The sequence below is a fragment of the Penaeus monodon genome, chromosome 17, assembly GCF_015228065.2.
Source record: "Penaeus monodon isolate SGIC_2016 chromosome 17, NSTDA_Pmon_1, whole genome shotgun sequence".
Taxonomy (NCBI): Eukaryota; Metazoa; Arthropoda; class Malacostraca; order Decapoda; family Penaeidae; genus Penaeus; species Penaeus monodon.
This window is the reverse complement of record NC_051402.1, coordinates 18,279,427-18,291,926: the sequence shown is the minus strand read 5'-3', so window position 1 is coordinate 18,291,926 and position 12,500 is coordinate 18,279,427. Positions and strand designations below refer to the sequence as shown.

Genomic DNA, 12,500 nt, shown 5'->3' with positions numbered 1-12,500 from the left:
CTAGACGCCATTATGTTGCAGCGCAGGCATAAGGTAAGGCTGAGATCGGCGTGGCTCGATTCGCGTGTCAGGGGTGGGGGAGGGTGGAGGGAGGATGTAGGAGGGGAAGGGGAGTTGTTGGGGGGAAAGGGAGGGAGAGGGGAGGGGGTAGAGGGGTGTTTTAATGTAATAGTAGTAAGGTGTGTTTGTGTGTGTGTGTGTGTGTGTGTGTGTGTGTGTGTGTGTGTGTGTGTGTGTGTGTGTGTTTGTGGTGTAGGGTGTGTATGTGAGTTTGTGTGTGTATGTGTTGTGACTTAATTTTTTTCATTCTATAATGTTAAAACGGAAAGAGAGCTATCAGAGTACCGTAAGACCATCTGACAGTCTGCGACGTATATTTTGTAGATATATATCCCTAAAGCGGTATTACGGTATATAAACAAGTTTTCAATTACCGTCTGATTGCAAATATTGCCAAATATTGTTTGAAAACTTTCTAAAACGAAGTAAATATTTTATGGGAATATACACATAACCAATATAATACTCTGCGAAGGATATTTCGTATAAATTTCCACTTCTTTAATAGCCTAAAGATAAATGGACATCGTTCCAATTACTATGCAAGTGAAAGTTTTGACTACCTTTGCTAAACCTCCGATAATTTATCTATGGATGTGTCTGAGTAGGTTGGCAACAGCACGTCCTTTATCCCGACCACTATTTTGTCTTGGACGAAATAATGGTAATTTGTACTTTACAGCGAGGTACGTAAAATATGCTATTTACTCCGGCCATTTTTCCCCCGTGAGCGACTTATGCTAATACGTTTTTAACCATAAAAGTGTACGATATAAAACGATCATAAATATTCAAAAGATTTCAATCTAAAGTCGTAATCAACGAGGGATTCAGAGCGTGTCAAAATTCTTCGACTTGAGTTTCTAAATAGACGAGCTGGGGATTGAAAGACGAAGATAGTTTTTAGTTGAGAATATGACGCTTATTGGAATAATCATATACAGTTCCTATACTAGATGTATAATTTATTCATCTATTCTTTATGGTCCTTTTATCAGGTGGAGAAATCCCTCGGCGTCGAGATCCCAATGATCGACATCAACCTGTGCCTGTACGAGGGCCTGTCTCCGTGCGGCGACCGGAGCTGCCAGCACACGATGCGCCCGAACCTCACGGCCCCCCTCGTCGTCGCCAGCGAGACCTCCACCATGGTCGGGGTCGACATAACGGACGACTACACCTGCGACTGCGGTGCTTTGGAGCCTCTTCCTTCAGTGTGCTTTGAGGGCTTCTGTTACAACGGAGGAACCTGTTACGTGGTCAACAGGACCCTCACGTGCACCTGTTTGGACGACACCAACTACGGTCCTCGCTGCGAGCTGATGACGGCGAGGTTCGAGCGCGGTTACGCCTGGTACGAGCCGCCGAATGTGTGCGAGAATTCGACTTTCTCCATGGTGTTCGAGACCAACGACGCCAGCGGGGTCCTGTTCTATACGGGGCCCATGGTGACGAGTCCTTGGGCAGACTACCCGAGAGATTTCCTCTACGTGATCCTCAATAACTGGGTGTTAGAAGTGTACCTCGATCTCGGGTCCGGAACACTGAACATGTCAATTCCCATTGAGGAGAACACCGCGAGGTCCTTCGAGTTCATCCTCTCCTGGGACAAGATCGAGATCACGCTCGAGGTCCTAGACTGCGGCATCAACGGGACCCTCGAGGTCTCGGACCCTTGCCGCAAGTCCCTCTTCCTGCCCGGCCCTTACCGCAGCACGAGACACTTGCTGAACGTCCAGGGCCCGATGCAGGTCGGAGGCACAGCCGCCATGGTAAGTTTCGCGAAGCTGTCTGCTTCTTACGGGTGGACTCTCACGCCGCCCTACGTCTACTCCTTCTCCGGCTGCGTGCTGGAGCTGCGCCACAACGACCGCCTATACGACCTCAACGCCACGGACTACAGCAAGAAGACTTTCCAGCCATGCGACGCTCCGAGGACTTCGAGGGTCGTGCTCGGCCAGCAGTCGGTCATCATCATCCTGGCGAGCTTGCTGTGCCTTCTGCGTGAGTCGCTCCTTTCGGGCTATTCAGTTTTGTTCTAGTTCTTGATTATTGATAACAGTAATAATGATGATAATATCGGTAACAGCATAAATGATGATGATAATAGTGATAATAATAATAATGATAATAATAATAATAAAATTATTATTATCATTATTATTATCATCATCATTATTATATTATTATTATTATTATTATTATTATTATTATTATTATTATTATTATTATTATTATTATTATTATTATTATTATTACGGTTGTTGTTGGTGACGACGTTGTTATCATTATTGTTATTATTATTATTATTATTACTGATATTGTTATTGCTGCCGTAACCATTGTCATCATCATTATAATAATCATTATCATAATAATATCCTCCTCACCATCGACCTAATATTTGTATTCCTATCATTATTACATTCAAAAATTTCTTGTTACTTATATTTCTATTCAGCCAAGCAAACCCTAAGAATGCTCCGATTCAACATTCACTTGAATATATTTTTTTTTCCATCCATGAAACCTAAATTACATGAATAATATAGCAGTAACAGTATATAACAATAGCGGATAGTTTTGTTATAGTTAAAACGTGAGTAATGATTATAACAAGAAGATTGACAACAATGGTATTAAGGCAGTGATAATAACAACAGTGATATTAAGGCAATGATAAAAAACAACAGTGATGTTAAGGCAATGCTAATAACAACACTGATATTAGAAAGCATTGGCAGACAGGTTAGCCCTTCCTTAAGTGCTTTTTCGCTTCGGTGTCGCGACAGTGCTGGTCCTGGTGATTCTGTGTCTTGCTCGGCGAGGCAGGAAGACAATCTCTTATCCTGATCTGGACCGCGAGATTGTGAAGGAGACGCTGGGAGGGACGGACATCGAGGGGTTCGGTGAGAAGGATGTCACCAACTTCGACTTCAAGTTCCTTCAGGTCACTCCTGATGGCTATCTGATCAATGGTAGGTTGCTGTTTTGTTGGGGTGGAGGGTGGGGAGACGCGTGTGTGTGGGGGCGCGTACCGATATATGTTAATGCTTTTATTCTTTCACTCACTCGTTCTCTCGCTCGCTCAGTTACTCATTCTCTCTCTCTTTCTCTCTCTCCCTCTCTCTCTCTCTCTCTCTCTCTCTCTCTCTCTCTTCTCTCTCTCTCTCTCTCTCTCTCTATATATATATATATATATATATATATATATATATATAGCTATCTATCTCTGTCTTTCTCTGCCTGTTTGTCTGCTTCTCTCTCTTTTTCTACCCCTCTCTCTCTCTTTCTCTCTTTCTCTCTCTCTCTCTCCTTTTTAATGTTAATATCAACTCCGAATGCCTTTGGACTGCATCGAGCTCACATAATTTCCGTAACGAATTCGCGGCCGACGTCACCAAATGCTCTCCAAAAACCAGATGTGTTCCATCCCGTCGTTCGCCACGGCTGTTGAGTGGGATTCTGACGCCATTCCTGAAATTTGATTCCAAATTCGAATCAAAAGGAATCATTAGTTTATACTTCGACCCGTGATTTTCCAAAATACGATCCATGTGTGTTAATATTCAATACGGTTTTCGCTGAACAGGGACAAAAAAAAGTATGTGTAACGTGTCAATAAAGCGTATATCACTGCTGGGATTTTGGTACAGTATTTTGGAAGAGGAAAGTCGGTTGAATTTTGATGTTGACCATATGGATCCAAAATAGATAGGTAAATAAAGAATATTTGAATTTATATATACTACTTGTGACTGCTCGGAAATTAATAAATTCTGTTTGTACTTTTGTATGATCTAGATTTTTTAGATGATTTTTTGTGGGTTAATGTTGGTGTCTCTTTGAAATCAACTTTTATTTTATTTTATTTTTTTATTTTTATTTTTTTTTCTCTGCACGCTCGGTCGCAGATGAAAAAGTAAACGAGTAACAATATTTTATTGAATTTTATTTCCGAATTTCAACTTTCCTTTCCATGCATGTAATACTGGCATTACAAATACAAATTCAATGCAGCCACGTCAAAGAGTAACAATATTACCAAATGCATCTATGCATTTAGCAGAGTCTGCATGCGGAATTTTACTATATAAAGGTTCAACAAAGATAAAAAAACAAAAATCTTTGAACGCAAATAGCTGCATGCAAACATGCGTGGTTTGATAGAAGCTATGCGCAAATATCACATTCAGTATAAAATAAAACATAGAGTTATGATATATATATATATATATATATATATATATATATATATATATTATATATATCTATATATATATATATATAATATAATATATATAACAATATCATACACACACACACACACACACACCACCACACACACACACACACACACACACACACACACACACACACACACACACACACACACACACACACACACACACACACACACACACACCATATACATATATATATACATATATATGTATGATATATATATATATATATATATATATATATATATATATATTTTATATATATATGTGTGTGTGTGTGTGTGTATGTGTGTGTGTGTGTGTGTGCGTGTGTGTGTGTGAGGGCATCACCGCCAATTATCAGCCATCACTTCTCCATCACGCTCTCCCTCTTTCGTTATCCCCTCATTAACCCTCGTCGCTCCCTTGACCCCTTCCCGTAGACGACGAGGACGGGCGCCTCCCCGACGTGGCCCTCGACGCGAGCCAGAGGCAGACGGCGCCCTTGGCCAAGATGCCCGAGGGCCTCAGCATCGGCGACTTCCTCAAGGACAACATCAAGAAGGTACGGGCGTCTTGGTTCGTCCTCGTTCGTTTTGGTTCGTGGGGTTCGTCTTGCTTAGGTTTTTGGTTCGTTTCGTATAGTTTTGGGTTCGTCTTGCTTATTTTTGGATACGTCTTGCTTTATTCGTGGCTCGCCTGGGTTCGTCTTGGCTCGTTTTGGTTCATTACGATTGTTCTTTATTCGTGGCTCGCCTTGGTTCGTACTTGGTTACCTTTGTTCGTTTAGAATCGTTTGAGGAGATGAGTTTCTTTGTTGCATTGGTTTGTAGGGTGACAGGGCCGGGCCGGGCGTAGGGTTGTAGGGGGGCCGGGCCGGGCGTAGGGTGACAGGTCGTGATTGTGAGTAAAATGGATTTGTGGTCGGAGTTTGCGGGTCATACGTAGGGTGGACTGTTTGATTGGGCGTGGGGGATTGTGGGTAAATATATGAGTAAGGTGGATGAAAAATTGGATTACATGGTTTAAGTGGACTGTTGAGTGTATTGTGTGTGGATAGGGTGGCTTTGTTCTTTGCTCGTGTGGATATGTGGATAGTGTTCGAGGTTATGGGTAGGATGGGTAGCTCTTGGTCTGGTGTCCTGATACTGGATAAGGTTTGTAGTTGATTTTGTTATGTGGATAGGATAGCTTGGCCTCTGCTTCAGGTGTGTGGATATTGCGGCTTCTAATGTTCGTGTAGAACCTGGTGTGTGTGTAAGTTAGATAGTTCATAATGCTAGTTTTCTACATAATATTCGAGATCAGCCAAAGGAAGCGAGCCGTTTTTATTTCTCTCTCTCTCTCTCTCTCTCTCTCTCTCTCTCTCTCTCTCTCTCTCTCTCTCTCTCTCTCTCTCTCTCTCTCTCTCTCTCTCTCTTTCACTTCCTCTTCCTCTCCCTCTCCCTCTCATTCTCACTCTCCCTTGCCGCTTCTTTCCTCCCTCTTTCTTTCTCAATGGTTACACAAATCGAAACTTTCTCAAAGTGGTGTCCCGGCGAGGCGACGCTATCAGCTAAGAAATACAGTCGTGGCGTGAGATAAGATAAAGGGGAATCCCACTTATACACACAATGGTCTGGCCTTCCAACCTGCCCTTAGGAAATGGTCGTCCCTGACCCATTACCTCCCCTTCTCTTTTAGAAAATAGTCTTCTCTTTTCCTCCTCCCTCCTTCCCTTCCCCTTGAGGAAACGGCCTTTTTCTTCTTTCCTCTCTCCCTTGCCTTGTCTTGAGAAAGCGGTCGGCTTCTCTCCCACCTTCTTCTCTTCCCCTTAGTAAAGGGTCAAATCCTACCTTCCCTCCTCCATCTCCTTTAAACAATCGGTCATTCCCTCTCCCTTCCCCCTTAGGAAATAGTCTTCTACTATCCTTCCCACACCCCACCTCCCTTCCTCATTGTCTTTCCCATTGCAAACTCTCTTCCCCTTTCCCTCCGCTCCCCAGTGGGAAGCAGTTGCCTCCATCCCTCGTCCACCTCCCTCCGCATTATGATAATGTCCATACATTTTACCTTATCAAATACATTCTACCTCTTCCCTTTTTCCCTCCCCCTCAGAAAGACCCCCTCCTCTCCCCTACCCATCCCCTTCTCCACCCTCCTCCCACTGGAAGTATCTCGTCCAATAAGAACCATTTAAAAGCCGGAACAATAAAAGGAACTAGTATCTTCTGAGGTGCTGTAAAAACGTCACAGCAGAGGAGGATCTAATCGTTTTCATGGAGGAATGATGCGGTCTGATCCCATTGAAGTGGTGTTGGGAGGTCGCGTGAAGGCCGGCGTTGTGTCTCTTATTGTATGGGGCTCAGAAGGAGCTGGGTTTATTTGAAGCATGAAAATCGAGTGTTTATTTGTGTTAGGCGGGGTAGGGGGACGGCTAGAGGTTAGGGAACAGGGGTGGGTTAAAGGAAGGGGTGTTCTCAAGGGGAGTTCTGTGCGCGTGTGTTCTGTAGATTTAATTTACTGTGAAATACTTCTGCTCTTCTGATCAAAGAGTTTACATATAGACTTCATATAGAGCGTTGAAGTTAGGAGTCGTTCTATATATATGTGTGTGTGGGGGGGGGTGCATGTATTAGTGTGTGTCTGTGTGTATCTGCTGGAGTATGTGTATTTGTATGTATATGAGTATGTGTGTTTGTTTGCATGTCTGGTTTTGGAAATTCGTGTATGAAATTATACACGTGTGTGTTTATTAAATAACTCTAAATATTCCTCTTAGTCTTGAAAGTTCAAAGAGCTATTGAAACTTTCTCAAACTTACTTTGGAACAAACTACAAACTGTATTTTATTAAAAGATAGAAAAAGGCAAGGAAACAAAAATCATATTTTGTTATTTGCTTGTTTTATTTGCATCCCCTTCATATATATCTGTCATATGTTTCTAAAGTCTATTAAAATTTTCTTTCACACACACGCCAAAAATGTGAAAGAAAGAAAGAAAGAAAAAAAGAAAGAAAGAAAAACATAAAATCACCGAAACGAAAGACCAACTTCTTGTATTAATATATATGTATATATTTTTTTTCTCTCTCCCTACCTCTCCCTTCCTTTTCTACATCTTGCCCTTACCTCCTTCCCCTTTCCCCCTTCTCTTCTTTCCCCTCTCCCTATTTTATCATCTTCCCTTACTCTCCACATTCGCCTTCCTTATCTTACTTCGTTCTCCCGTTTTCCTCTCCTCCCCCACCTTCTCCTCCCTTCTTTCCTCTCTCTCCATGCCCACTATTTCCCTTTCCCCTTATCTCTCTCCCTCTCTTTCCTCCTCCTCCCCCTCTTCTTATATTCCAACCCCTCCACTTACTTCCCCCCCCCCTTCTCTCATCTCCCTCTTCACTTCCCCCCATCTACCCTCCACCCCCCTCCCCTCCCCTCCCCTAACCTCATCCCCCTCTACCTCCCCTCTCCCCTCCCACCTACCCACTCTACCCCCTTCCCCTCCAACCTCCTGAATCACCCCCTCCCCCTCACCTCCCCCCTCCCCCCGGTGACGTCTTATCACAGGTGGACGAGGAGCACCAGGATGTCGATGACGTCAGGCACTACAACGCGCAGGGAGATGAGATGTCAGCCGCGTCGCTCTCTTCCCTGGCCTCCGGTAAGTCGCCGGCGGAGGCTGTCGTGTTTTCCCACATGTTTTTTTTTTCTTTGCGTTTGTTTATTTTTTTGTCTTTTGTCTTTGTTTTTTCTTCGTTTTTTGCCTTTGTTTTTTTCTTTTGTCTTTGTAGGTTTTCTTTCTTTTTGTTTTGTTTTGTTTTCTTTTTGCTGATTTATCTTTCTTCTTCCTGTTAGGGTAAGGAGAGTTTTTTTGTTTTGTTTTTGTTTCGTTCGTTCGTTGCTTTTTCATCTGTGTTGCTGTTTTTGTTCATTTATTTGGTTTAGTTGTTGCGAAGTATTATGGGGGGAGGGGGGGGTATCTTATGCCATGGATCAGAATAAGTTGATAATTTTTCTTTTCTCTCTCTTCTCCTTTTCTTTTTCTCCTCCTCCTCCTTTTCCTTCATTCCGTGTCTTTTTTTCCTCCTATGTCTTTCCTCTTCGTCTTCTTCTTCCTCTTTATCTCCTTCATTATCATATCCTTTCTTTCTTTCTTTCCTCCGTTCTTGCATCTCTTCTTTTTCTGTCGTTTCTCCCTTTTCTTTTAAAAATCTTTTTGTTTCTTCCACGGCTAAAGGTGAGCGAAGTTACGGAGTTCATTACATTTCGGCTCATTTTTCTTCTTTTTCGTGTTTAGGAAAGAACACTGTGAGCGATATTGCATCATTTTATATCGTTCTTTTTCTCATTTATTATCATGACTTTAATGATTTCATTTTCTTGTGTAATATTTCACTATTTCGTTATTTGTTATTTGCTTTGATTATTTGTGTCTCCTTTGTTGTTTTTCTTTCGTTTGTTTCCTTTTGCGGCTTTTCTCTTCTCATTTATTATCATATTTATTTATTATCATGTTTCCTTATGCACATTTTATTCATTTATTATCTTATTTTTCTATTATTTCATTTCATTTTTTAATGTTTCACTATTTTCGTTATTTGTCATTCGCTTTATTTGTGTCTCCTTTTTTCTTTCTTCTTTTTTATGTATTTTTCTCCTCTTTTATTCCGTTTATTATATATCTCTCTTTTTCCCCTTTTATTCCTTCTTTCTTTTGTATTTTCCTCTTGTTCTTCCTTATCATGATCTTCGTTTATTATAATTCCCTTTTTCTCTTTGGTTTTCTTTTCTTTTTGTTTTCTCTTTTCTAAAGTGTTGAGTAAGATTTTTTTTTTTTTTTTTTTTTTTTTTTTTTTTTTTGTCTGAAGACAAGAATAAGTTAATGAAGTTTATTGCAATTCTTCGCATTTTTTCTTTCTTCCGTTTTTAAATCACTATTTTTCTTGCTATTCACATGATTATCATTGTTTTTGTTATTATTTCTGTTGTTGTTATTGTTGTTCTTGATATTATCAGTATTTTTATTAGGTTTGTTGTTATCATTATTATCAACATCATTCTTATTGTGATGATAATGATGATGATGATGGTGATGATAATAATAATGATAATGATAATAATAATGATAATGATAATAATAATGATAACAATGATAATAATAATAGTAATAATAATAATAATAATAATAATAATAATAATAATAATAATAATGACGTTGATAATAATTATGATGACAATAATGATATAAATGATGAGACTAATGATAATGATAACTATTGTTATAATGATAACCGTACTGCTAATAATTGTCATTATTACTATAATGATTATTATTATTATTATTATTATTATTATTATTATTATTATTATTATTATTATCATTATTATTATCATCATAATTATCATTATATTATTATTATTATTATTTTATTATTATCATTATTATTACTATCACTATCGCCGTTCATTGCACGTGTCGCGAAGTTCATGTACTTCAAAGAAGAAAACGAAGCATGTCAAGGTAAGTCACGAACGAAACAGCAACAAAAACCAACAACAACAACGACAACAACAACAATAACAGGAACCGGAAACGACGACAGTTACAACAACAAACAAAAACAAACAGATATCTATATTGCATCAAACAAACAAGAATTCACACAGAAGATACGAAGTAAAAAAAGAAAAGAAAAAGAAAATCAGTGGAATCTGAATAAATACATTAAATTATTTTAGTGTTAATTGTGTATAATATATAATTTATGATAATCATAAACTAGAAAATAATGTATTCATTGCTTGTTATATGTAATAGATGTTGTTATTGTTACCGTTTTAAAAGTTATTGATATTGTTATTGTTGTTACTGTTGTGGCTTTGTTATTTTTGCTTCGGTTTTAGTCTTTTCATCATCATTATTGTTATTGTTAACATTATTTTTATTCATTTTTTGTTCTTCTTTTTATTATTATTTTGTTATTAGTATTACTTTTATCATTACTACTATTATTGTTATCACCATCATTATCATTATCATAATCGTAATCATAATCATAGTCATAGTCATAATCATAATCATAATCATAATCATTATCATCATCATTAACCTTATTATTATTATCATCATTATTATAATCTTCATTAGTATTATAATTATCACTATTATTGTTTTTATCAACATTATCTATCAGCTTCTTGACCTTAGTCTCTTCACTGCATTTACCTCATTTGCTGGCATTCCCTATCAGTCTTATTTAATCACTATTTACTGACTGGCAGATTTATTTATATAATTTCTCTTTCGTTACCTATTTCTTTGTTTATATCTTTTATTGTTGCATGTTGCATGTGACGCTCGTAGTCAAGACGTTGGTCGTTAGTCCTGTGCTGTAGTGAGTGTGCGACGCCGCCGCCCTGGAAGCGAGTAACATCTCCTTTTCCTCTCTGATTTTAGGATTACCTTCTACCGCAGGAACGTCGTCCGCCGGCACCTTCGACTACAGGAGCGACTGGGGGCAGCGCTTCGAGAAACTGGCGGCCATCTACGGCCAAGGGACGGAGACGGGCGAGGAGGAGGACAGCGAGTTCGAGTTCCCGGACATCCCCGACCAGCCCCGGAACTACTCGCTGAGAGCTTCCTTCGCCGCCAGCGAGAAGTCGACCAGTTCGAGTCCCGCGTCGGTGGTGGAGAAGAACGTGGGCGTCCTCGCGACCTCGACCTCGGCCTCGATCCCGAACTCCTTCTCGACCTCGCTCGCGACCTCGGCAGCGACCCTCGCCAACCACTACCCGGCTTCGACGATGGGGAGGGAAGCCAAAGCCACCAAGGAGGAAGTCAGGGATCACAACGGGGCTGAGGGCAGGGCCACGGACGCCAAAGCTGCTGACGGGAAAGGAACTGATACCAAGACTGACCTGAAGGCGAAGAAGGAGACTGAGAGGCCGACGCTGAGGACCAACAAGGAGCCCGTGACGAAGAAGATCGATTACCATGAGACGGTGAATCCCATGGTGTCAGCTGTTAACGGCGTCAGCGGTAAAGAAACTTGGTGCTAACTTATAGAATTACGTAGTGTTTGAAATAATACAAAAACAACAAAACCAAACAAAAAAAAAATCTTTAAAACAAAGATAAAACGTTAGTTTCTTTAGTCGAGACACTAGGCATATGCTAATAATGGCTGTCCCGATTAGATCGAAAGAAGAAGAAAACAAAGAAGCATAAGTGTCCTGCCATGAGTTGCATTTCCAATGAGCCAAATGACTTCGTGAATGTCGATATAGATGCATGGTTGTTCTTTTTATATGTTTTCTTTCGAGTAGAGAAGGTATTACGCTAGATCCAAGTGGGTGCTCAGTGTTAACGGACTGCTTACGGAGGCAAGTGGGTGCTGAAGTTTCTGAATCTTGTATCCATAGGGCCCCCCCCCCAAAAAAAAAAAAAAATAATAATAATGATAATAAAAAGAGGAACTAGAAAAGCTGAATGAAAATATATATACACATATATATTTTAGCTTTCCTACACGTGTCCACAAACTTTTTTCTACAGTCGCTGTTATTATAATCCAGTGTTGATGACTAGCTTTTTCTGGTGTTCGTGTCCTATATATGACTATATACATAATGTAAATTTATGAAGGAAGAGATACGGGGTGTGTCGTAACTTGTGAAATAAATAAAGTATTGAAGTATGTGTGTATGAAAATGGCTTTGTAAAAGTGCTCGTTAAAGTGAACTGTCGGCGAAAACGTTCTCTTGGGAAAACGTTCTCTTCGCGTCTGGAAACGTTCCGTTTTCGGAATTCTTCCTTCCCCTTTCATTCTACCCGTAGAAGTTATCGCCCTCTGTTGCTATCCGGCTCTCCCTCTCCCTTGTCCTTCTTCCAAAACATAAATTCCCAATATATATCAAAAGAAGAGAAAGCGAATAACATCGAGATAATATCCACGGACATGATATGCCATCTCAACTTTTCGCGCCGCATGTTTCTCTGCATCAAACGTTTGAGTCAATGTGAGGCAAATGCGAATTAGCTTTGTGTGTCATGTCCGTAGGCCTTTGCTGAAATAATTACTCTAGCGTCGGGAAATGATATACTGCATTATTAACAAGTAAAATCGCTCTTAAAGTCATTATAATTTTTGTCATTAATGATTGTGAAGGTTGCTGCTTTATTATCATCATTGATGTCATTGTTATTGTTGTTATTATTATTATTATTATTATTATTATTA

The 12,500-nt window shown here is 39.9% G+C and overlaps 1 protein-coding gene across 2 annotated transcripts in view; it reads left to right on the top strand.

Annotated features, from left to right (window-relative positions):
• Positions 1 to 12,500, top strand: part of LOC119583589 (neural-cadherin-like) — a 20,824-nt gene that overhangs the window by 4,140 nt on the left and 4,184 nt on the right. The window contains exons 3-8 of one of the 2 annotated variants that reach the window (XM_037932153.1): positions 1 to 33; positions 1,059 to 2,064; positions 2,853 to 3,038; positions 4,727 to 4,848; positions 7,828 to 7,921; positions 10,736 to 11,299. The exon at positions 1 to 33 is cut by the window's left edge and continues 165 nt beyond it. In XM_037932153.1, the coding sequence (XP_037788081.1) occupies positions 1 to 33; positions 1,059 to 2,064; positions 2,853 to 3,038; positions 4,727 to 4,848; positions 7,828 to 7,921; positions 10,736 to 11,299 (2,005 nt within the window). Of the gene's footprint in view, positions 34 to 1,058; positions 2,065 to 2,852; positions 3,039 to 4,726; positions 4,849 to 7,827; positions 7,922 to 10,717; positions 11,300 to 12,500 lie in introns of both variants that reach the window. The other variant, XM_037932152.1, reaches the window with a different exon arrangement.